The sequence below is a fragment of the Dendrobates tinctorius genome, unplaced genomic scaffold (assembly GCF_039654945.1).
Source record: "Dendrobates tinctorius isolate UK_male_01 unplaced genomic scaffold, ASM3965494v1 ptg000083l, whole genome shotgun sequence".
Classification (NCBI taxonomy): Eukaryota; Metazoa; Chordata; class Amphibia; order Anura; family Dendrobatidae; genus Dendrobates; species Dendrobates tinctorius.
Genome location: NW_027361751.1, coordinates 29434028 through 29460793, shown reverse-complemented (window position 1 = coordinate 29460793; position 26766 = coordinate 29434028). Strand labels below are relative to the sequence as shown.

Genomic DNA, 26766 nt, shown 5'->3' with positions numbered 1-26766 from the left:
CGTATGAATGAATTTGGTGCACCCCACTCTGGCGCACCCTTGGCATACAAATCCCCACTCTGGATAAAATGGCCTTTATATGTTTTCAAAGCGATTCTGATCACTCTCGATGTGTTGAGTTTGGTATTTTTTTTTTTTTTTTTTTTTTACATTTTTTCTTGTAGTTTGGTATTCTTGCCTTGCAAAATACAAAATTCTGAAACTAAAAAAAAAAAAAAAAAAAAGATACCAGTGTGAACAAGGAAAATATACTATTGCAAAGGGCTTTATTTCTTTGTCACTTCTTGCATTTCCTTTGCCTGTAGCTTCTTTGTTTTTGCTCGTAGAATATCTTCACCAATCATTCCCTGGATGTGAACGTGCGATGGCTCGCCGTACTCTACTTTAAGAACGGGATCGATCGCTACTGGAGAAGGGTGGCTCCGAAGTAAGTCCCATTTTTCCAGTGCAATGCGTCTCAGGTTGTTGCTTTCTTGTTGCACTCCTCTCATCATGGCGAGGTTTTATCTTCTACTTCCCCGATACAAAACCAATGTAAATTATTAATTGTGATGTGTTTTAGCGTGTGTTAGTGCAAAGACCAAATCTGGCCTCATTCTCGCGGCCTCATCCATAATGCAGGCTCTGATTTATTCATCACTGACAATTTATAGTGGGAAGACGCGTTCTCGTACAATCCTAAATGACTGATTTGGAGACTTGCCGCAATATGATGTTTTATAAATGTGTGAGAGGAATGGAAATCTTCTGGTGTCACGGCAGACAGCAGTAAGAGAATAATTGTACATCAATAGAAAAGAGTAATTGTTTGGCCGGACCCCTGGTATGTTTCCCCCTGGTATGTAATGCTCCGCCACACTGTCAGAATGGGCTGTAGTGTGATTAATTTTTTTTTTTATGTGGATCTTCTCCAAAACTGCTTCAATTACTCTTTGAATATTTTTCCTTACGATTGCATGGTCAAAATCCACATTGCTGTCCCCCATAAGATTTTGAAAACCGCACCAAGGATACATCAAAGTGACGTTTTAAACATATGCTATGGAATCCTTGCGGAATCTGCACAAAACTCTGCATTGAAGGATAAGGCTAGGTTCACACGTTGCGTTTTTTTCAGCTTTTTTTTTTTTTTTTTAATGCAAATTTTCAGCTGCGTTTTACAGTACCAGCAAAGTCTAAGATTTCAGAAATGGCATGCGCATAGCTTGGTTTTTTTTGTCTTCAGTATTTTGTGCAATACCTTGTTTTTTTTTTGCAGAGTGCAGCAAGTCACTTCTTCCACTGTTTTTTCAGCATTTATCAGCCATTGAAAGCAATGAATGGTGCAAAAAAATGCTAAAAAAAAAAAAAAAAAGGTTGCAAAAACACAATTATCAGGTTTTGCTGCGGTTTTTTTTTTTTTTTCTTTGCCAAAACCTGATGAAGTAGACTCAGGTATTTTTTTTTTTTTTTTTTTTTTTTGCAATAAACTTTTTCAGCATGGACAAGAGACAAATGTAACCTGACAAAAACGCATCCAAAAACAGCAAAAGACGCAACAGAAATGAAGCAAAATCTGTTATTTTGAGGCAAGTTTCTTAATTCCAAAAGAGCAGTTTTTTCCGTGGGAAAAAAAAACACATAAAAAAATGCAACTTGTGACCATAGCCTAAAAGACTGCAAAAATGTGTTAGGAAAAAAAATGTTTAAAAATTACTTCAGATCTGAAAACCCTCATCAAAAAATACATTGATTTTTGAAATGGGTTTACGTTGAAAACCTCGATAGATTTTATGCCCCCCCCTGAAAATCCTCCATGCTAACACTCCAAAAGCCACATAAAAAATGAAGTGCCAAGTCTCTCCATTTATTTTATGCTTCGCGATTTATTAATACCTTTCATGTGGATTTCCCATTGAAATGAATAAGCAGCTTTTTTGTAGAATATTTAAAGTGTTTTTAATATTGATTTTGGCACGGATCCACGTCAAAATCCATGTAAAAGCAACTGTGAGATCACATTGTTAGGACCTGAAGGCGGCAATAACAGAAAGGGTGAAATCGGCCACTTAAGGTGCCATGCTGTGGACAGATCTGCCGTGGTCATCAGGTGCCGCAGTTTTCTATACTTGTGGGTTCATCATTCTCCGGCTCCATTTCTGCAGGGCCGGGCTGTAGAGAACAGACGTCGGTACCAGTAGATGTCACTGTAGACTCGCTGATGGCGGATCCCGGGCAGAGCGAGGCCGTCATTTCTTACACACTTTCCGTATTACATTGAGACTAGTTGCTTTATAAACTGAGGTAATTTACGCCAGTGATTGATGTCTCTCCAAATCCCAGAACGCAGCAATTGTGTCCTTTGTACAATGGCAAAGTCTGACCATGAGATGAATACTGCAGTTCAAGGAGTAGCAAGCGTGACTAGGCCTGGGCGGTGGGCCGTCTGTGGGTGCATGATATCGTAGAGACAGACCATGGACCATAAATGACCGCCACGTCATTGGGCCCAGACATATTTATATCTGACCACCATACTCCTTGCTAGGCGACTTCTAATTTCCACCATTTTGGTGACCTCCGCTTGCTGCCTCTGAATAGGAACTTTTTCGTTTATCAGCCTGCAAAAGGGCGATTTGTAAATGTCCGTGGGCAGGCATGTCAGTAAGACAGTCATCTCAATGGCAGTAAATATCCCTTTCTGCCTATCATCTCAATAAATTTGCTTAATTTGCAGTAGAAATGTAAAAATCTGAAGCAAAAAACCTCGTAAAAACAATGTGGATCCAAAGAAGGAGGACGCTGTGATTGAAGCAATGATTTTCCATTATTGTTTATGGCAATGCCAATGTGCTGCCAAGAGAGACAACGCCATAAGTATATTCAAGTGTCTGATCAATAGTTTTACTGGCTGGGATATTTGTGTCCTTTATTCCCTCTATTTCTTTCTTTTTTTGGTATATAACAGCCCGCTGTACGTACAATGATTACTCTTCCCCCCATCCTATGGCTTTATGTTTCTAACGCTGCGTATGAACCAGTTTTGGTTCTTTCATGTATGATCCGAGAGTAACTACAAGAAATGTCCCCTCTCTGGAGGACCCAAAATGTTTGTGCATTATACACGACTAATTCAGACAGCGTCATAAAGCCACACAAAATAAAACCTGTCCACTGGTTGATAATGGCCGAACCATGAGCAACATGAATCCGAGTCCGACTCCTTCACATTGCCACGTTTCACAAAACAGAGTTGAAAACGTTGGCCAGGAATGAGGGGATGACATTTTCTTAGCGGTGGAATTTCCTTACTGATTCCAGCAGACCCCCGTACACATGGATTCAAATCAGACTAGCGCTCACTCTACACAATACTTAGTCCTGCTTTGTCTTTTTGCTCTTGGGAAACCCACCCCAAAATCTTGGACCTTACTAATTTTTTTTAAAAAGGCACTTAAGTTGGATTATCGATGACCCTGTTATACAAACATCTCATATTAACAACTTACAACAAATACAATTATTATTATCATTTTATATATCACAATTGTAAAACATAGAGGACAGTGTTACACCTGGGAATTCCAGCCACATTGACCACAATTTTTCATATTTACCATATATTCTTCTTTTAATGTAATTATACTTTCAACATATTATGACCGAGTTAACGTTATTAATAAACTCTCTTGGTCGGTGGGAAGGTCGAATACAATGTCCATTTACGTGCTGTGTGCAATAGACGTCCAATAGGTGTTTTACTAGGGATGAGGCAGTAATGAAATACTCGACTCGCTGTACTCGTTATGAGTAGCTCCTAATACTCGGGGACTCGTAGCGAGTCCAATGTAAGACTATGGGAAATGCGAGTAATGGGCTGTGTGTGTGTGGGACTGTGCAGGGCTGTACAGGACTGTGCAGGGCTGTGCGGGACTGCCAGGCTGTGCGTAGGTGTGCTGGGCTGTGCGGGACTGTGCTGGGCTGTGCTGGGCTGTGCGGGACTGTGCTGGGCTATGCGGGACTGTGCCGGGCTGTGCGCGGGTGTGCTGGGCTGTGCGCGGGTGTGCCGGGCTGTGCGGGGGTGTGCTGGGCTGTGAGGGACTGTGCCGGGCTGTGCGGGGACTGTGCTGGAATGTGCGGGGACTGTGCTGGGCTGTGCAGGGACCGTGCTGGGCTATGCGGGACTGTGCCGGGCTGTGCGGGGGTGTGCTGGGCTGTGCGGGACTGTGCCGGGCTGTGCGGGGACTGTGCTGGACTGTGCGGGGACCGTGCCGGGCTGTGGGAGGACTGTGCCGGGCTGTGCGGGGACTGTGCTGGGCTGTGCGGGGACTGTGCGGGGACTGTGCCGGGCTGTGCGGGGACTGTGCTGGGCTGTGCGGGGACCGTGCTGGGCTGTGCGGGGACCGTGCCGGGCTGTGCGGGGACCGTGCCGGGCTGTGCGAGGACTGTGCCGGGCTGTGCGGGGACTGCCGGGCTGTGCGGGGACTGTGCCGGGCTGTTCGGGACTGTGCCGGGCTGTGTGGGAACTGTGCCGGGCTGTGCGGGGACTGTGCTGGGCTGTGCGGGGACCGTGCTGGGCTGTGCGGGGACCGTGCCGGGCTGTGCGAGGACTGTGCCGGGCTGTGCGGGGACTGTGCCGGGCTGTGCGGGGACTGTGCCGGGCTGTGCGGGACTGTGCCGGGCTGTGTGGGAACTGTGCCGGGCTGTGCGGGGACTGTGCGGGCTGTGCCGAATATTGCGAGGCGAGTAGTGAATTTTACTCGCCAGGATTCGAGCACTGCGAGTACCGAATCCTTACGAATATACTCGCTTATCCTTATGATTTACCAAACACGTCAACTGTTAATTCTTCTCCATAGCCAAGGATACGTATACATGTCTTAGGGTCTTTGGGTATGTTAGTATTGAATATATTATTTAGAAGGTCCAGTATCCCAGACCAAAATCGATGAAGTTTCGGACAGGACCAAATCATGTGGATCATCGGCTTGGTCTGTGCCACACCTGGGACAAGTGGCATCCTGAATAATTCCAAGTTTCTTAAAAAACTCTTGGTTTTTATAAACTCTATGTAAAATATATAATTGAGAAAGTCTCGCACTTTCACTTAAAGGGAACCTGTTAAGTCCCGCATGCCCTCCAACCGAGCACCATTCACTTATGTATCAGTAACTTCCTTGCCTAACAAGCCCTGTATAAGTTGTTTAGGTAAAAATTATGCTTTAAAAAGCATTTATATTGTCGCCGTTTGACTTGCTAATGAGGTCTTTGACTAGTTAGTTGCCCCAGACTAGTCAGCCCTCCTTCCATGTTATCACGCCCCTGTGGGCCTGATGACAACAGCTCCTGCAAATTATGTTATCACCAGCCCCTGCAAATCTCGCGCATGTGCGCCGCTCATTTCGGCAGCATCAGTGCGTGTCTGAAGCCGGGTGTACGCTTCCCTTCTTCAGAAGTGCACCTCGCATGACCGGAACTTCAGAAGATGGCTTCTAGTCTGATGCTACCCTTGGCCGGCTTTTCCCTGTGCTGATGCAGATAATGTACACACATGCAAGAGATCTGTCAGACACTTGAAGCTGCCGGGGCACCACCGAACAAGCCTAGTCTCCAGCTATGGTCCTTGTCCAGATTTTTAACCTCTTAGTGACCGGGCCAAATTTTTTAAAGCTGACCATTGTCACTTTATGCAGCAGTAACGCTGGAATGCTTTAACATGTCCCAGTGATTTTGAGACTGTTTTTTCGTGACACATTATACTTTAAGATAATGATAGACTTAGATTGATATGTTTTGTGTTTATTTATAAAAATATTACAAATTTGACAAAAATGTCCAAAAAATTAATAATTTTCAAACTTGGAATGATTATCCATTTAATCCAGATTACAATTTTAAAATCAGTGCCCCTCAATGTATTCAAAATTGCTTTCAGGTAGTTTATTAACCCTTCTGGTGCTATTCAGAAATTAGTGCAAAGTGGCATGACAGGAAAGAAAATATGTATTTTTACCACCTAAGCGTTTCTTCCTTCTGAACAGGCCGCTATAGCTGGAAGACTTTAAGGCCATTATTAGGCCATGAATTGCCATAGCAAGCTCAAGGACCACACGATCAAGATCTTAGGATGCTGATGGGGGTTAAAGAGCAAGCCCTCACACTCTATATTTAAGGGGTTAAACGGCCATGATCGGTGCCAACATTGATCGTGGCTGATGCCGCAATTTGTCACCTATAGTGTACAGCCGACAGCTGCAGGATTGTTGCCCATAGAGGAATGCTATTCTCTTACATCACAGGTCAGTTTTAAGTTGTATTGGTGTTCATTAAGGGGTTAAAACTGTATACTGAGAAACGCCTAAACGTTTCAGAGAAAAGATCACTGCTTGTCATTGTGCAGCCGGCTCTGATTCATTCTTCTCTCAGTCTGGAGACATGAAAAAGAAAAGAAGAACGATCAGGGAGCCCAAAGTGTAATCAAAAAGATTAAATCACATTATTATAAAATATGTATTAATACAGGCAAGAGGAAGAAAAAGTGCATATGTGTGGCCCAAAGGTGCATGGGACATATGGAAGGAGAGCAGAGATGGAGATTATATATATGAATAGATAGTGGACCAGTGACTGTCTATACTAGCAACCAGTATTCATAACATACAGTCTATTTCTATTGCCTCTATAAACACCAAGTGGCTAGGTGTCAATAAATCATGCCATCATGGCATCATAGCCATTAATACAGTCACTGTATTAGACAATTAAACACAATGGTACCATACCTTAATAGAGACACCACTAAGAGGAAAGCTCAGTCACACGTGTGTCCGCCCCGGCGCGCGTTTCAGACCTGCTTTCGTCGGCTGGTTTGGGTAGCATGAATAGAGTGATTGTTTCCTTTTGTTTGTATATTATCCTTTTGTAACAATAATAAGATGTTATGTCTTATAAATCATATTTGGTGTTCTCTTGTGTCATACTCACTGTATTTTTCTAATCAGTTTAGTTTGCAGTGTGTTGGTAGCATCACCCCTGTGGCAGTGTGGATTGAGACGCTTTTTTATTTTGGTTTAGGATATATTCGTCAGCATCGCATATCTTCAGGTGGCAGTAAAGCTGTAAGATGTAGCAGGCATATTATATAGTGTCCCCAAAAAAGCCATAGTTTTCATGTGCAGTATCCAACACTTCCTGAAGGCATAAGGAGAATAATATACTGAGCAGTTTTTTTACTTGCCATAATTGTAATTACAGTGGTTTCCCTTTGTTTGTTTTTGTCTGGTAGTTTAGTTGCTTGTAGGTTTTATTGATTTTGCTCCTTGTGCAGTCCGTCCTTCTACACCGCAGCCAATATGAATAAGTAGAGCTGAGATGTATTAAATTAAGGGACAAATCAAGAAGTGGTCGGCACTCCGGGTTCCGGTGTGGTGCTCGTGGAGGAAGTTTAAATGGGAAGGCAGAGAATCCCGCCAGTTATGTTACAGAAATATCTCAATGGGGTTTTTAAAAATTCATACAAATATGCAGAAACGACACGTAGCTCTGGGGTCCACAGACGCTACACGCCTATAGGGTGTACAGATGACGATTGCCAATGTCTAGGGTTGCCATGAAAGGAGCCCTATTATGGACACATGCCGTGGCAACCCCAGACCATCGTTGTCCATATACCTTATCAATGGGCATGGTTGACAGTGGCCTCTGGAGATCTGTATTTCTGCAGTATTTGCAGTTCACATATGTCTTTTGCACTGGTCTGTATAGGAAAGTGCCGTCTGCTGCCCTCTTCTTTTTCCTTTGTACGTACGCTGACATACCAAAAAGATGGCGGCCAAGAGAACACACTTTTGACCTCCATCTGGTGAGTGAGAGCTTATGAAATCCTAACCATAAAGGCTTGGCTAAGTGCAACCGCAGACTTGCATGTACGATTTCAGTTTCAGTCATTTCTGGTAATGACCTTCATTATTCATTGATTCATCATTATTTCATACTTATTACCTGCACATCCACTTTAAAAGGAATCTGTCAGAAGTTTTTCCTATATAATCTGAGGGCAGCATGAAGTAGGGTCTGAGACACTAATTTCAGCAATGTGTCACTTATTAGGATGTATGCTGTTGTTTTAATACAATGAGTGTTTTATTAGCAGGAGATTATCGCTGCCCAGACTGGTGCCTGCTTGAGATATGGTCCAACTCCACCCCCAGCTTTGATTAGTTGCTCACTGTCAATAGACAGTATACATAGAAAACTGTGGAATTGGTGGGTGCAGCTTTCTGAGCTCTGCTACATGCTTCAGCTAAAAACTTGTATCACAATTGTTACATCCAGTTAACTAAATGATACATTGCAGGAAGCTCTTTTTCCTACATTGTGCTTCTCTCAGATTAGGTAGCAAAAACCTGCTGACAGATTCCTTTAAGATTAGGTTCCTTAAAGGGGTTCTTCCACTACGTGAGCTCTTTAAATGTCAGAAGTGGCGATCATTTGATTTTTGCATGTTTGACTTTTCAGACCAGCAGCAGACAGCTGCAGATGGTGCCTAATATCAAACGAGTGGCCGTCCACATTGTACATGAATAGCCTGTTGGGGCTGACCTGCTGTAGCCAGGAGCGGCAACTAAAGAGTGAGAAGAAGCCACAGTGTTACACTCCATGTGCCGTTCACATCCGTCTGATAACAGCTGATCCGTGGGGATGCCTCTTGTCAGGCCTCCACTGATCTGATATCGATGACCAAAACCTCATTATAGTAGTCAAAAATCCCTTTGAAAGCATACCTGCAGTTTCAGGTAACCTTCAGATTTATCTGAGTACCTAAAGAATAAAGCGATTTCTTTCCATCATATGACTTATATCCTGGATTGTTACTGCTCTTGTCCCTGAGCTAGTGGGTGTAGACTATCTGCTATATTGTCATCCATATTCAGTGCACAGATCCATGAGGAGATCCTATTTCGTTATATCTCTATAGTACTCCCTTACAAGCAGTAGCAACAGCATATATACTGAGCAGTGCAGATGTGAGTACAGCTCTGGAGTGAGATATCACCCTTACTAGAAAACGATAGCATCTTATGTGTGTATTTCACTACTTCTCTTTGCCCCTGCTTCGAGCCGGGAGGAGAAGTGTCTCACCAGTGGAAAAAGAAGCCACATTTCAGAGATAAGGTATTTTACAAGTTTAGCAGGAAGTTCTGGAGATCAGTCTTCAGTCAGCTCCCCCTAGTGGAGACTATAGACAGCCACAATCTGATGGCCCCTAACAGAGCACCATCCCATATGCAGACATAATAATGGTTGGACCTCTGATTAAATGTGAACATATATCTTCACGCTTACAGTACAACTTTTTTTAAGCAGTAAGTTCACCGAATTTCCTGTTTCTTATTCCTTTTTTTTGTGTCTTCTAATTTTTCAGCACTTGTGTGATGTGAAGTGATACAATGGTATTACTTTACATCTCAGCCGTTGAACCATCTACCATTTGAAGCCAGTGTTACAGTACAGACCTGTCATCAAAGACTTTCAATAATCCTCGCTGATAGAGGGCATTAATCATGAGCCGGGTATCCCGCTGACTCCCTCAGAAATGATCCCAACTTCCCTCAAATCCGCACATAGTAATTTCTGCACTAAGGTTGTGTCAAGCTGAGCTTTAAAGAGACGGCGTCTTACAGAAGCCACTAAAGAGATCATTTATTTTACAAATCAGTCGCTGTGCTCAAAAAGCACAAAAGTTCTGTCACTTCACGCTAGTCTCTTGGTTACTGACTAAATTGTTTGCTCGTTTTGAATAATCTTAGCATCCTGTTGATTGCCGCAATTTAGCAACCACCCAGAAGTGTCCTTCACGAGTGCGATCAGTGCCGTAAGTCAGCAGAGATTGTGTTGTGAAACCTTTAACCAATTCTTACGAGAATCCATCTCTCTCCCCATAGGGATATGTTCACACAATGTCTCTTTCGTCCGGCATTTCTGCCTGAAAAAAACTCCCAGAAAATGCTCAAAAGATTTAACAAATCCATTTATATTTAAGAACGACTTGCTGCTCATATTTTTCATACTTGTTTCTCCCATTTGCTTCCAAACTCCTTGAGCAGCACATCCACGCTGACCTTTCCTCTTACTTAGCATCTAGCTCACTCTTCGACAACCTACAATCCGGCTTTCGTCCCCACCATTCCATTGAAACTGCCTTGCCCAAAATTACCAAAGACTTACAGCCAAAGCTAGCAGACCATACCCTATACTCCTCCTTCTAGACCTGTCCTCTGCTTTCGACACAGTTGACCACTGCCTCCTACTACAGATCCTCTCCTCCTTTGGTGTCAAAGACCTTGCCCTATCCAGGATCTCCTCATACCTTTCCAACCGCACATTTAGCCTTTCCTACTCCCACACTACCTCCTCATCTCACCCTCTCTCTGTTGGTGTCCCTCAAGGCTCTTGTCCTAGGACCTGTACTCTTCTCCATTTACACTGTTGGCCTGGGACAACTCATAAAATACTATGGCTTCCTGTACCATCTACAGTGAAGGAAATAATTATTTGATCCCTTGCTGATTTTGTATATTTGACCACTGACAAAGACATAAGCATTCTATAATTTAGATTAATTTTAGCATTGAGAGAATATCAAAAATAAAATCAAGAAAATCACATTGCATTTTGCAGTGAGAAATAAGTATTTGATCCCTCTGGCAAACAAGACTTAATACTTGGTGGCAAAACCATTGTTGGCAAGCACAGCAGTCAGACGTTTTTTGTTGTTGATGATGAGGTTTGCGCACATGTCAGGAGGAATTTTGGTCCACTCCTCTTTGCAGATCATCTCTAAAGATTTTGAGGCTGTCGCTTGGCAACTCAGTGCTTCAACTCCCTCCATAAGTTTTCTATGGGATTAAGGTCTGGCCCTGGCTAGGCCACTCCATGACCTTAATGTGCTTCTTTTTGAGCCACTCCTTTGTTGCCTTGGCTGTATTTTTTGGGTCATTGTCTTGCTGGAAGACCCAGCCACGACCCGTTTTTAATGTCCTTGCGGAGGGAAGGAGGTTGTCACTCAGGATTTTACAGTACATGGCTCCATCCATTCTCCCATTGATGCGGTGAAGTAGTCCTGTGCCCTTAGCAGAGAAACACCCCCAAAACATGATGTTTCCACCTCCATTCTTGACAGTGGGGGTGGTGTTCTTAGGGTCATAGGCAGCATTTTTCTTCCTCCAAACATAGCGAGTTGAGTTAATGCCAAAGATCTCAATTTTTGTCTCATCTGACCACAGCACCTTCTCCCAGTCACAGACTCATCCAGCTGTTCATTGGCAAGCTTCAGACAGGCCTGCACATGTGCCTTCTTGAGCAGGGGGACCTTGCAGGATTTTAAACCTTTACGGCGTAATGTGTTAGCAATGGATTTCTTGGTGTCTGTGGTCCCAGCTGCCTTGAGATCATTAACAAGTTCCCCCCGTGTAGTTTTAGGCTGATCTCTCACCTTCCTCTCACCTTCCTGATCAAGGAGTCCCCACGAGGTGAGATTTTGCATGGTGCCCCAGATCGATGTCTATTAACAGTCATTTTGTATTTCTTCCATTTTCTTACTATTGCACCAATAATTGTCTCCTCACCCAGCGTCTTACTTATGGTTTTGTAGCCCACTCCAGCTTTGTGCAGGTCTATGATCTTGTCCCTGACATACTTATAAAGCACTTTGGTCTTGCACATGTTGTAGAGGTTAGAGTCTGACTGAGTCTGTGGACAGGAGTCTTTTATAAAGGTGACTATGTAAGACAGCTGTCTTTAATGCAGGTAAAGAGTTGATTAGGAGCGTCTAACTGGTCTGTAGGAGCCAGAACTCTTAATGGTTGGTAGGGAATCAAATGCTTATTTCTCACTGCAAAATACAAATAAGTTTATAGAATTTATACAATGTGATTTTCTGGATTTTATTTTTGATATTCTATCTCTCAATGTTAAAATTAACCTACCCTTAAAATTCTAGAATTTGTTCATGTCTTTGTGAGTGGTAAAGCTTACAAAATCAATAAGGGATCAAATAATTATTTTCTTTATATGCTGATGACACTCAGATCTATCGCTCTGGCCCTGGTGTCACCTTTCTGCTGTCCAGAATCCCAGAGTGTCTATCAGCCATATCCTCCTTCTCCTGTTGATTCCTCAAGCTCAATGTGGACAAATCTGAACTAATTATCTTTCCTCCATCTCACAGATCTTCTTTACCTGATCTATCTATCACAATAAATGACATCACGCTTTCTCCTGATTGGAAATCCACTGCTTCAGAATAACCCTTAACTCTGCCCTGTCATTCAAACCACATATCTAAGTTCTCGCCACCTCCTATCGCTTCCAGCTCAAAAATATTTCCAGAATCCGTCCTTTCCTCAACCCTCAATCAAAATGCTTTTACATGCCCTAATCATCTCCCGCTTTGACTACTGCAACATCCTTCTCTGTTGCTTACCTTCTAATGCTCTCGCACCTCTACAGTCCATCCTTAACTCTACTGCTCGACTAATCTCCTCAATACACTCCTGCTTTCCCCCTTTGCAAATCCCTTCACTGGTGTCACGATCCAGGACGGGGTTTTGTCTTTGGCCCGTCCTGGTCAGACAGGGGTTAACTGTTTCTGCCTCTCTCTGGCAGAGGGCGGCATTTAGTTGCCACTGGACCTAGGTACGGTGTCAGTTATACTCCTGCCCTCGGCTGAGTTAGTTGACCCCTTGCGTACGTGTGCCTTGTGCCTGATATCTTGTTGCTTGTTTGGTTTTGACCCGGTCCGTCTTTTCGTTGTGAGTTTGTCTGCTGTCTTGGTACTGTGTATTTGCCCGTTCTGGTTTACTGATTTCTTGCTGCGTCCTGACTATCCGTTCTGTCTCATCCTTTGGTACTGTCGTGCTATCTCGTGTTTTGATCCCGGCCTGATCTGGTTTATGTCCCTGTCTATGCCCCTTGGTAACTTTGTCCCGGAGTTACCCTTCTAGGAGTTTTCCTACAGCTCCTAGCTCTCTGGAGCTTAGGCCATGCTCCCAGCAGTCACGTGCTTCAGGTCCTGTTTGTCTGAAGTATGCATCTTCACTGCTGCCACGCTCCACAGGTATCTTTGAGCACAGTCTGTCTTACTCAGGACACACACACTGGCTCAGTGAGCAAGTGCAGTGCCGTGTTCATGACAACTGGTTCCCAATTTCCCAGCGTATCCAGTTCAAACTACTAACACTGACCTACAAAGCCATCCATAATCTTTCTTCTCTGTATATCTACGAAATAATCTCCCTATAGCTTCCCTCACTTATTCTCCAATACTTCCAAGACCTCTTTCTCTCCTTCACACTTCTGTCACCCAACATGTCCGATTATCTACCACATTCGGATGGTTCAGACGGAACTCGAAAATCCATCTCTTCAAGAAAGCTTATAATAATAATAATAATAAATTTTATTTTTATAGCGCCGACATATTCCGCAGCACTTTACATTTCAGAGGGGATTTGTACAGACAATAGACATTACAGCATAACAATAATCACATACAGTAGATTATAACAAATACCAAGAGGAATGAGGGCCCTGCTCGCAAGCTTACAGTCTATGAGGAAAGAGGTAGACACGAAAGGTGGGTGGTAACAGTTGCCCTGATTGTATGGACCAGCCATAATGCAGGCTTACAGCCTGCAATGACCACGTTGCCACCTCAACACCTCCGGAGCTGCTTCAGCCCCCAACCTACTGTCTCCTTCCCCATAATCCTGTAGAATTTAAGCCCGCAAGGGCCGGGTCCTCTTCTCTCTGTGCCAGTCTACCATTGTTACTTTTTCTACTAGTGATATTTGTGTTTTGATGTAACCCATTTTTATGTACAGCACCACAGAATCAATGGTGCTATATAAATAATTATTAATAATAATAATAATAATAATAATAATAATAATATTTTCAGACTTTTGAGAATCTTTTGGCTCCTGGTTTCCCAAAACGTCAGTTGATTTAAAGAAGTGAGCGGACCAATCCTTCAAGTGGTTTGTAGTCTGAAGATGCGCCGTACTTTACAATACAAATCAATGGGAAGGCTCAAAAGATGCTTGAATGTCTTTTTGATTGCTTTCACTTCGAAACTGCTTTCTTGTTGAATAGAGGGAAAAAAAAGTGATTGGGAAATGCCTGTGCCAAAGACCACCCAAAAGCAATGGAAAAACACTCAACTCACCGACAGCCAAAATTGACACAAACACTCTCAGGAAATTGCCGAAAAGATGCTCTAGGATCTAAAACGCCGGTATGTCCAGAAGTCTCTTCCTTTTGGAAAACTTGGTAGGTACGCCCAAGTGTAAAAGGAGTTGTGTTTACATGTACTTAAAGTAATCATTTCATTATGGTCCTAGACTTATGTGGTTCCGTCATTTTCCTCTTGCACTCTGAGAAGAAGACAAAATCACTTTATTCCCTTTTCAATTCCCTTTTTTGTAGGATGCACAATGCTCAACAGGCGCTTTGTCCTGAATGCAAGTACTGACAATGACCATGCTTCTATTGGGCCAAGTGATTACTTGAGGCGTCTGCTCGGCATAGAAGAATTCAGGGGTCCTAGCTTACCCACCTAAGCTCTGCCAGAGACTTGGACTGTTTTCCCCTGTAACTGGGGCTTCTGTGGATACAAGTTATTTGGTGTGAAGTATAAGCAGTAAAATATGTATTTCTCCTTCGCCTCATTGGGGGACACAGAGACTGTGGGTGTATGCTTCTGCCGCTAGGAGGCTGACACTAAGTGAAAAAAGAGGTTAGCTCCTCCTCTGCAGTATACACCCTCGCCCCTATTGCGGGCGGAAATCAGTTTTTTGCTTAGTGTCCATGGAGACACACACGTCTGGTTTTGCTCCAGATTTTTTTCTTTTATTTTATTTTTACTATGACAGGGGCAACGGATCCTATTGAAAGGGTCCGATTTCCCCAAACCATCAATGGGCGAGCACGTGCGAGTATCCCTCCACGTATCCTCTTCCGCGACGTGGGACATGATGATGGACTTAGCCCTGGCCACCCCTAGGTATTGAAACCATGGGCTTGTACAGAGGCACAAGACTAGTCTGTGCGGCCCCCACTGCTCCACCAACGCTAGACGACCGTGCTGCAAGGTGGCGGATGGTCCCTCTCCTCAGCCCTAGAAGGTGACGGAGTTAGGGTGCCTGCACCGTCCTAGATGTTACCCCCATACCCTCTACCTGGTCTGATCAAAGTGTCAGTATCCAGGGCACGGATGGAGGTACAGGCAGCGGGGAGGGCTCTGCGGCATCCGAGGCAGGCGGCCAGGTGGAGCACTTCATGCGGCGCTTCCCACAGTCCCCCGTTTTATCCCCGTCTTGCCCCCTGGACGGCGGGACGGATGCTATTTTCAGTACAGCCCCCGCTCGTCCGAGAGCGGCTGGTGGTATCCAGCCCACGGCTTAGAGCTGGGTGCTGTCCGGCTCTGTCCTCGGCCCCCGCGGACGGATTCTAAAAATCCAACCCGCGGCTTCGGCTGGGGGTAGGCCGCGGACGGAAGCCTGGCGTGACGTCACTTCCGCCGGCCCGCCCTCTAGAAGATGAGATGCAGCGGGCCGGGCACCAGAAAAATTGAGTCCCCGCCTTCACGTCGGGGTAGGCCGTGACGGGGCTCACAGGAGCCTTCGCAGTCGGCCCGCCCCGCAGCATATCGGCGGAGAGGCAGCGGGTGTGGGGGGACACAGGAGCGGTTAAGTGTAGCCCCATCCGCGAGGCAAGCTACAGCTCGAGCGGGGCCCCAACCCCCCCCCCACTCGGGTCCCTGGCAGGGCAGTGTCCTGGCGGATATAATATGGCTGGGAGAGGGAAGATGCACACGTTTATTTACGCGACATGCAGCTCCTGTAGGGCTTCGTCTCCGCGGGCGCAGAGCAGCAAGTTGTGCGAAGCCTGCGACTCCGAACGTGCCCAGGAGCCCTCCCCCGCAACCGAGCCTAGTGATCAAATCCTCTGGAATGGGCCTATCACTATCGCAGTCTATGGCATTGCTTCAAAGGCGATCGAGTCTCTTAGCGCCTCAGATAGGGGCAAGAATAGTGGCTCGCTTATCTGGGAAGGTTCCTCCACCTCACAGGAGCCTTCGGCCTGCAGGGGCCGCTCTCATTCCAGGCAGACCCAGAGGAAACGAATCCACACGGTGTCGCCTAGTCCATCCGGTGCCGTGGCATCCGTAAGCTCTGCTTCTCGCTCCCCACCATCAGTGGTTGATAGCGAGCAGACTTCAGATTGTGACTCAGACGAGTCCCTTGACCGGGACACTCCAGGGTCATGTGAAACAGTGGGCAGCCTCATAGAAGCCGTCAATCAGGTGCAGTGGCACGGAGAATGTCCAGACCGGCGTTTTCTCTGGTCAAAAGGCACTCGAAACGAGGTATCCGTTTGCTCCGGACCTCCGTAAAAAATGGATGGAATCCCCGATAGTGGATCCTCCGGTTTCACGCCTGGCCACTAAGACCCTGTTATCTTTTCCTACTGTTTCCTTGATTAAGAGAGCCTAACTCTTGCTGTATACACTGCGTTCCAAATTATTATGCAAATTGGATTTAAGTGTCATAAAGATGTAATTTTTTGTTTTTCAAATAAACTCATAGATGGTATTGTGTATCAGGGCTCTTTGGATCACTGAAATCAATCTCAAATTCCTGTGATAATTAGCTCACCAGGTGAGCCCAATTAAAGGAAAACTACTTAAGAATGATGTTCCACATTATTAAGCAGGGCACAGGTTTCAAGGAATTTAGGAAAGAAAAAGGACCTCTCTGCTACTGAAAAGCATGCCTTGGTCAAGAGATGAAAACATTAGATATTTCCCAAAAATTTAAACGTGACCATCGTACTGTTAAGAGATTTGTGGTTGATTCTGAGCACAGACATGTTTGTGCTGATAAAGGCAGAATGAGGAAGGTTTCTGCCAGGCAAGTTCATCGGATTAAGAGAGCAGCTGCTAAAAAGCCATTACAAACCAGCAAACAGATATTTAAAGCTGCTGGTGCCTCTGGAGTCCCTCGAACCTCATGGTGTAGGATCCTTCAAAGGCTTGCTGTGGTGCATAAACCTACTATTCGGCCACTCCTAAACAGTGTTCACAAGCAGAAATTGTAGCAGTGGGTCCAGACATACATGAAGACTATTTTTCATACAGTCTTGTTTACTGATGAGTGTCGAGCAACCCTGGATGGTCCAGATGGATGGTTGGTGGATGGCCACTATGTCCCAACAAGGCTGCGACTTCAGCAAGGAGGAGGAGGAGTCATGTTTTGGGCCGGAATCATGGGGAAACAGCTCATGGGGCCCTTTAAGGTTCCTGAAAGTGTGAAAATGACCTCTGCAAAGTACTGTATATAGAGTTTCTGACTGACAGCTGTCTTCCATGGTATAAAAAGCAGAAATGTGCCTTCAGGAGCAAAATCCTCTTCATGCATGACAATGCACCATCTCATGCTGCAAAGAATACCTCTGAGTCATTGACTGCTATAGGCATAAAAGGTGATAAACTCATGGTTCTTCCCCTGACCTCAACCCTGTAGAGAACCTTTGGAGGATCATCAAGCAAAAGATCTATGAGGGAGGCAGTTAACATCAAAACAGCAACTCTGGGAGGCTATTCCGACTTCATGCAAAGAAATCCAAGCAGAAACTCTCCAAAAACTCCCAAGTTCAATGGATGCAAGAATTGTGAAGGTGATGTCACAGAAAGGTTCCTATGATAGCATGTAACTTGGCCTGTTAGGATGTTTTGGCGTTAAATAGCTTTTTTGTTCAGTGAATGTGACCTCCTAATGCTGCAAATTCCACAAATTAACATTTTCAGTTCTTTAAAACAGATCAAATGTTTAGAAATTCTACTGTGCCTAATAATTTGGAACAGTGCAATTTGAGTTTTTATTCATTTTGGAGATTATACTGTTATCATTGGGAGGTTTCTTCAATAAAATTTGATGTATACTCTAACCGGTGATGACTTTTATTAGACTGACTGTCATTTGTACTGACTATTTAGGAAAATCATAGAAAAATATCATTTGCATAATAATTTGGAACACAGTGTATGAGGAGTCAGGGTCTGCACTCGCTCCCTTGTTCGCAGCAACTTGGGATAGCTAAGGCTATGGTATCATCGTCGGGAAGCAAGGTCGCGCATATTTCTGAGGTTGCAGGTCAGATGGCGACGGCCGAAGACTGTGTAATTAATGCGTCTTTGGATGCGGCCAGTCAGAAGAGCCCAGTGGTTGAGGACATGGCGAGCTGATTCTACTTCCAAGAGGTCCTTGACTTCCCTGCCTTATCAGTGCGGCCGCCTATTTGGTGAAAAGTTGGATCAACTTATCTCAGACTCCACAGGAGGAATGAGCGGGTGTCTCCCTCAACCGCTTTTTTCGTCACTCAAGTCAGGCATGTTTTCAGGCCTTTCACAACCCCGGGTAGACTACGGGGCCCAATTCCGCCACCTCAGGCGACCCAACCAAGATGGCTCGGGACCTTTGCCAGATGGCACCGGCAGGGGAGGCGACCGCCTACTCTGGTTTCACCACGTCTGGGTCAGTGGCGCTCGCAATGCATGGTAAAGGAATTGGTGTACTCAGGTTACAAAATAGAATTTGTTAGTGGCCCTCCAAGATGGTTTTTCCTTTCCCGACTTCCCAGGGTGGATGCCCAGGCAAGGGTTCTATTGGGAGCCATCAAATCGCTCCAGCACAACGGAGTAATGGTTCCAGTGCTGGAACATGTAATAGCTCAGGGGTTCTATTCCAACCTCTTTGCGGTTCCCAAGAAGGACGGGTCGGTCAGGACTGGGTTGGACCTGAAGCTTCTGAAAAGATTCGTCAAGATCAGACATTTTCGGAGTCTCCGTTCAGCCAGCTCGACAATAGAGCAGGGAGAATACTTGGCCTCAGTAGACATCCAGGATGCATATCTGCATATTTCCATTTTTTTTTTTCTCTCCTCATCAGAGGTTCTTACGCTTCGCCATCATCGATCAACATTTTCAGTTCATAGCGCTACCCTTCAGACGAGCCACGGCTCCCAGAGTGTTCACAAGGGTTATGGCAGTTATCATGGCCATACTGCATTCTCGAGGCATGGTCGTCTTGCCTTATCTGGCGACCTCTTGGTCAAAGGCCCTTCAAGGAAGATATCAGCATCACACTTGAGACCCTTGTCCGCTTAGGTTGGTTAGTCAATGCGAAGAAGTCATTCCTTGTGCCAGCTCAGATTTCCTTCTTGGGAATGATCTTCGGCACGGGGGCCGGGGGCTGGTGATTCTCCCTCAGGTAAAGATACTGGCTCTCTGGCAGTTCGCATCCCGGGCGGGGAAAACTGGGCAGCAGGCTTTCTCAGCTGGGAGGGTCTTGCATCCGGAGAGTGGTCCCTACATCCCCAAGCCTTCCAGCAGATTTGTTAGCGGTGGGGAATGCCCGATGTGGACCTTATGGCTTCCAGAGTGAACGCCAAGGTGCTCACACATGTCGCTCGGGCCAAGCATCCGAAGGCAATCGCTGTAGATGCGTTGGTTCTGCCATGGGACCAGTTTCGCCTCCCGTATCTCTTCCCCCGCTGCCACTACTTCCAAGAGTCGTCAAGAGGATCAAGACAGAAGGTGTGCTGGCAATCCTGCTGGCCCCAGTTTGGCCGTTGAGCGCGGTACGCAGATCTAATGCTGCTACTCGCCGACGTGCCTTGGCGTTTACCAGAGCGCCCAGATCTACTTTCTCAAGGGCCGATTTGCCACCCGATCCCAGAGGCCCTGGGTTCGATGGCATGGCCGTTGAATCTTGGATTCTAACTCAGGCAGGATTCGGGAGCAAGGGGGTCGCTACAATGATTAGCGCCCGAGAGCCTGATTCAGCACGAATTTACCACCACACCTGGGAGGTGTTCTTCGCTTGGTGTCGAGGCCGTGGTTGTTCTCCACTGAGTTTCTCGATCCCCAACATCTTGGCTTTTCTCCAGCCGGGCTTAGAGAGCCCGGATAGCTCAGTCGGTAGAGCATTAGACTCGGGCTTTGCCCCAGGTTCCCTCAGGAGACAAATATCGGCTTTATCCATTCTGTTCCGGCGCAGAATTGTTACCAATTGGCAGGTGAAGACTTTCATCCAGGCAGTCCCCCACTTGGTACCTCCCTATAGGGCGCCCCTGGTCGCCTGGGACCTTAACCTGGTACTAAGTGTTCTGCAGGAAGCTCCATTTGAACCACTTCAAGTATTTTCTTTGAGGTACCTTTCCTGGAAGGTGGTGTGCCTGGTGGCCATCACTTCTATCAGGCGGGTCTAGGAGCTGGCGGCCCTATCCTGCCGAGCTCCGTTCTTCACTTTCCATAAAGATAAGGTGGTGCTCAGACCATCCCCTCCTTTTCTCCCGAAGGTTGTGCCCTCATTTCATTTTGATGAGGATATTGTCTTTTTGTCCAGCATCGCTGCTCCGGGTGGAAAAGGCTCTTCACACGTTAGACCTGGTAAGGGCCCTACGGAGATACGTGTCGAGGACGGCATCCTTTCATCAGACGGACACGCTGTTCGTGTTCCCCAAAGGCGCAGGAAGGGACTCGCTGACTCAAAATCGACCAGAGCCAGATGGATTCGTTTGACTATTCAGGAGTCCCACCGCATTAGAGGCACGCCGATTCCAGCAGGGATCAGAGCGCACTCTACTTGGGCAGTGGGCGCCTTTTGGCCGGTTCGGCATCAGGCTTCGACAGAACAGGTTTGCAAAGCGCAACCTGATCCAGCCTGCACACATTTGCCAGACATTGTAATAGTCATACTCAGGCCTCGGCGGATGCAAGCCTGGGTAGAAGGATTCTCCAAGCAGCGGTGGTGCACCTTTAACCATGAGGGCATGTAGCTTGGACCAGTGAGTCAATCTCCCACCCAGGGACTGCTTTAGGACGTCCCACAGTCTCTGTGTCCCCCAATGAGGCGAAGGAGAAACATGGATTTTTGTGAGTACTCACCGTAAAATCCTTTTCTCCGAGACGCTCATTGGAGGACACAGCACCCACCCTAGTAGCCAGTTGGCTCTTGTTTTGTTTAAAGTTTTTATGCATTTACTAATTTGATATAAGGGTGGTGTTTTTGGACATGTTGTACCTGTATTAAGGCTGATTTTGTTGTCCTCCTACTGCTTTGGCACCAAACTGATATCCGCCTGCAATAGGGGCGAGGGTGTATACTGCGGAGGAGGAGCTAACCTCTTTTTTCACTTAGTGTCAGCCTCCTAGCGGCAGAATCATACACCCACAGTCTCTGTGTCCCCCAATGAGCGTCTCGGAGAAAAGGATTTTATGGTGAGTACTCACAAAAGTCCATGTATCTTTACAATTCAAATATTTTTTTAGATTGCGGACCCCCAATTTTTCCTGCATAAAGCAAAGCCTTATAAGGGCCATATCCATAAAATAAAAAGTATAAACCCTTTACGGCTGCTGAAATGTGGAGGGGCAAACATTTTGGGGAAAAAAAGACTGGTCATCAAGTCTCTTTCTGGCCTGGTCATTAAGTGGTTAACAGCATTTCACGACTTGGCATGGAATCGATTATTGGGATTTTTAATTAATTTAAATTTCATTAAAGGGGTTTTCTGGGAATATACATTATTGGCCTGTTTTTCGGATAAGCCTCTGATGTGAAATCTGTGGGTTTCTGACCCCCCCGCTGACGAGCAGAGGAATGGCCGTCCACCTAGAATTCCAATCCCTTATTGTGTATGCAGGCTCAGCTGCTCGTCCTGGTACTGCCGCTGCTTCCCATATATAATGAATTAATATGCATAGTCTGTGTACATCACCCCGGAGAACAGGATCCCGTAGAATTGTTCACCCTTTGATAGATACTCTTTCCAAGCCTTGATGGCGGATAAGCTAATTGTAATTGCTCATGTGCTGCTTTAATGAAAAGTTCTCCAACACATCGAGTGGTGGGGTAAACTATTGGATTAAAGACTGCTGAAGTTGTAAGAATCTGCAATGCTTCAAGTTGTGTGTACATTATTGGTGTACTAAAGAGTTTATCCAAAAAGAGAAGAAAAACACCTGACGCATTTCTGGTGCACAAAGGCACCCTTAGTCATAGGCCGTTGTGCACCAGAAACGCGTCAGGTGTTTTTCTGCATTTTAAATATGGCATAATAGCCTAATAAAGTTTTTTCATTTATGCTGGTGTGCCGAACAAACTTTCTTTTCTTTTTGGATATCTGCTGTGCTCACCAGCGAATTCGTGCACCCATCTGTGGATTAATGGACTCAGCTCAGGGTGGTTTTCCATTTGGATGCGATGCAAGCTCCCAGTCCTCCCTGTCCTGCACTAAAGAGTTTATCCACTACTTTATTTTATTGATGGACTATCCTTATAATAGGCCGCCAATATCTGATTGGTAGGGGTGCGACACCGGCACCCCCGCCGATAAGCTCTGACCAGTGGCGGATGAAAGTTCTCAGATGCTACCGGAATACAGCATCTCTATCACATCTTTACTGGTCACGGCCGGGTACTAAGGATCCATCTTTCATTAATTTGGATAGGGAGTGTTTCTGCATTACCCTTATATAAGTGATGGAGCTTCTGTGTTCCGAGAGGATCCAAGAACTTACGACCGTTGCCGGGGTTGTTGGGTATTCCAGTCAGATATTCCTGGCATATTTAAGGATAAACAAAGTAGTGTTCAACCCCTTTAATGCAGGGCTGTGGAGTCAGAGTCGGTGTCATGGAAATTGAGGAGTCGGAGGTTTGTCTTACAGACTCCACAGCCCTGGTATGAGGGAGTTGGTGTCATGGAAATTGAGGAGTCGGAGTTTTGTCTTACCGACTCCACAGCCCTGGTATGAGGGAGTTGGTGTCATGGAAATTGAGGAGTCGGAGTTTTGTCTTACCGACTCCACAGCCCTGGTATGAGGGAGTCGGAGTCGGTGTCATGGAAATTGAGGAGTCGATGTTGGAGTCAGAGGTTTGGCTTACCGACTCCACAGCCCTGCTTTAAAGGGAATCCGTCAGCACAAAATGACTGTTCAAACCAAACACATGGTCCACCCTTGGCATGGCCAAGCACCTTCCCATCCACTTGTTTTCCAACTAACCCTGCCCTTACTTGTTTGTACAGGAGTCCGAGATTAATGGAGAACAAAAAAAGGAGGAAGGTGCACAGAACTGCTCGGACACGACAGGTGTGCACCGAGCTTTGTTTGTTTGTGCTTGGTTTGAACAGTCATTTTGTGCTGTCTTCCTTAAGTGGCTGTATAGCTAATGTAGCAATAGTTTCGCTTGTAAAAGTAATGAAATATAAATCCGCCCTATAGTTTTCTAATAGTCCCCACTGGGTCTTAGCATAGTTTTAGAACCAATTTGTGAGCCGCTTCAGTGTCCCTATCGCCTGTAGATTCATTTTACAGCAGCTGCGGTATTATATAACAAGGACATGGAACTGCAAAGTAATTTGTGGCCCCAATATTATTGATTTTATGTGCAAGATAATGGAGGTTATGATCCTCTTGTATGTGAGGAAGAAAGTACTGAAAACTATTCAAGGGGGGTTCATTTAAACAAAAATAACTCAAAAGGTTCTTCCTAATTTTCCCGGCGCTGCGTTCTCTGCCGGCTCCCTTGTTAGGCACACAGTGGTAGCATTATTTATTACGCCGGTAGCGTCTCACAGATTGACAGTGACCCACATTGAACTTCAAGACGGCTATTGAAGAAAGTTGGCAAGTCATTAGACGTTAAGATAAGAAGGGAAGAAAAGAACGTTTGCAAAAGCCGAGATGTTTGATATGTCTGGACAGAAGCTCTAAAAGCCATCTGATGTAGTTGTCAATCCGCGTTCTTCTGATACTTCACAAAGTAAAGGAGAGCGAACAAGATGCTTCTGAACAGAAGCGAGACGCTCTTCCCTCTCTGGGTTTTTAGCATCCCCCCTTCTTACCTTCTGATGTCAGTTCTGGCTTGTTGATATGCCTACCTAGTCTCGAATTTGCAGTTCAAACAGTAGATTTGTTTTGCTGGTCTCCTGTCCCATGTGTTCTGTCAATATAGAAATTTCTCTTCATGTAATGATTTTTTGAAATCACTAATTAAATATAAACTGAAAAAAATGAGCCAAACTATAAGTTGGTGTGCATACAGTATATAGGAGCACGTTCACACTGGCCATTAAACAGACATAGGTTACGATGGAAACAAAATGAGCAAATACCCTGCTGTAAGTAAAATGTAATAGTGCATATAAATCACATAGGGTAATTAGTAAACACCCCCAAATAAATATCTAAAAAAAGCATAAAAGCCATCCTACCATGTCATAATAGACATCTTATGCAAAACAGAAGCCGCAGAGACACCATCACATGTTTCTCAACGCAAGCAATGACCAGCCAGGTCTTTCCCCGGGAAGGAACAACCACGGGAAGGGCAGTCTCCAATTGTTTCGCATGTTTTGCATGTTTTGCATATTTCCCATAAGGGATGGGGGCAGTGCTCTAGAATCACTGCGTTGAGAAACACGTGATGGTGTCTCCGCAGTGTTGGATGTTGATCTCCATGAGTTTATTCATCCTCATTTTCATAATAGACATCTTAGACCTAGTGAGCCTGGAGTGTTCACTCAAAAATACATACTAAAATGGCAGTATAATCTAGATATAAAATTAGCATTTTATGAGTCCAGCCAAAATAAGAGTTTAGGAGTAGTGCAAGCGTGTTTAGTCTCTGCCCAGCCAGCCTTATTGACAGCGCCAGCTTGTACTCCACAGTGTAAGGTCTCAGTAGCAGCAGATAGGAAGGACACTTAGGAGCAGTCAGTGAGGCTAGGTGTGTGGAGATACAGCAGCAGGGAGGAGGGGCATGAGGACTGGACAGGCTAAGTGGGAGGAGATTCAGCAGCAGAGAGGAGGGGCACGGTGGAGCTGTCAGCCTAGGTGGGAGGAGATTCAGCAGCAGGGAGGAGGGGCATGAGAACTGGACAGGTTAGGTGGGAGGAGATTCAGCAGCAGGGAGGAGGGGCACGGTGGAGCAGTCAGGCTAGGTGGGCGGAGATTCAGCAGCAGGAAGGAGAGGTATGGAGGAGCGATCAGCCTAGGTGGGAGGAGATTCAGCAGCATGGAGCAGGGACACGCAGTAGGCTAGGTGGGAGCAAATACAGCAGCAGGGAGGAGGGAATCTAAGAAGCAATCAGGCTAGGTGGGCGGAGATTCAGCAGCAAGGTGGAGGGACACAGGAGTGGTCAGGCTAGGTGGGTGGAGATTCAGCAGCAAGCAGGAGGGACACGGAGGAGCGGTCAGCCTAGGTGGGCGTAGATTCAGCAGCAGGGAGGAGGGACACTGAGGAGCTGTCAATTGGACTGGAATGGCAGACATTTAGTTTAAACTTTCATAAACAATTTTATATAGATTAAAAAAACATCTTGACACTGATCTACAGAGGAAGTACAACACTCTCCTCAGGTCTCTTTAACAATGTATACAGTTTGTATTGTAGAAAAGTCAGTTCACCGTGATCTGTGGTCTTTAGCATCTGATGCCTTACCTGCCCTTGTGTCTCTAACTATGACTGCCTGCTTTCTGTAATAAGATGCAATCTTTATCCTGTTTTCTGAGACTTTTTTCTTAGAATATGTGACTCTTTCCTTTTAAATAAAGTTTCCCCGTTAAACCTTTAGCATTGAAATTAACTGGCAGGTCAGTTTTATAATACAGCTATAAATTTCAAATGTTGCGCTTAGCGCTAAATTGGACCTGAGCGAATAATATCCTTATTATTGTAACAGTCACATTGTTCATGCTTTTTTGTGATTAACATTTGTTATTCAGTCAGAAAATAATTTTTTTCTATTCAGATTGCTGTAAACATTTTTTTTCAGCTTTTTGCTTCCAGACCTTTTTGTAACAGTATGTATTCTGTTATTATGGTGTGGTACCATTCCTCATTCATTCTGCTCTCTGGTGCCAGCACTTATGGTGCTTTTCTAGGTCTTCTATCCAAACTACCTTACACATCTGTAGCATAATTTAAAGCAAGTGTCCCTTCCTGAGACCATTGTTTAATGAAATCTTACTTTTTAATGAGTTTTCCTTTTTGTACTTCTGGCTTAACGGGGTGTCAAGAATCCACCGCTCGGGGTGTCAAGAATCCACCGCTCTGTGTGTCCTGAACACAGTGAGTAATCAATCAGTCATCCAGTCTTGTGCAGAGGCGAGCTGAGCTGTCTGTATTTTGATTGACAAGTCAGCTGTCCAATCGGAGACTGGAAGGTGGTTGAGCTTACTTTAGGTAATCCCTGTTCTAGTGATTATCCAGCTATTTACTAAGTGATTTACTTTAGTGATTACCCAGTTATTTTACTAAGATGTCAGTCACAGATAGCTGTCAGCCATAGCTTTCAGCTCAGTGTGGTGTTCTCTCTGTGATTTGAGTACAGAATTCAGATATTCTGATCTTCTGTTGCTGGACCTTGGATGTTTATATTGACTACCTATTTGTAATACCCCTTTTTACCTTGACACACTCTGACCTTGGCATTCTGACTCTGGACTGTGACTTGACTACGCCCTTGTTTCTTCCCTCTGTTTATGACATACCCTTCTGGCTCTTGACCCACTACCCTGAGTCACGGCTTGTCCATGAGAAGTGACTTAGCTTCACAAAGGGTTTTCCAAGACTAAAATATTGATGGTCTATTTTAAGTTTTCATGTAGGTTCTGATTTACGGCTCCTTGACATTTATGATCCTGTTACCCACATGGGG

At 45.3% G+C, this 26766-nt stretch overlaps 1 protein-coding gene across 6 annotated transcripts in view; it reads left to right on the top strand.

Moving 5' to 3' along the window:
- Window positions 1–26766, top strand: part of IPO11 (importin 11) — a 555951-nt gene that overhangs the window by 12777 nt on the left and 516408 nt on the right. For all 6 annotated transcript variants that reach the window (XM_073584259.1, XM_073584261.1, XM_073584258.1 and 3 more), the window contains exon 3: window positions 327–427. In XM_073584259.1, the coding sequence (XP_073440360.1) occupies window positions 327–427 (101 nt within the window). The remainder of the gene's footprint in view (window positions 1–326; window positions 428–26766) is intronic.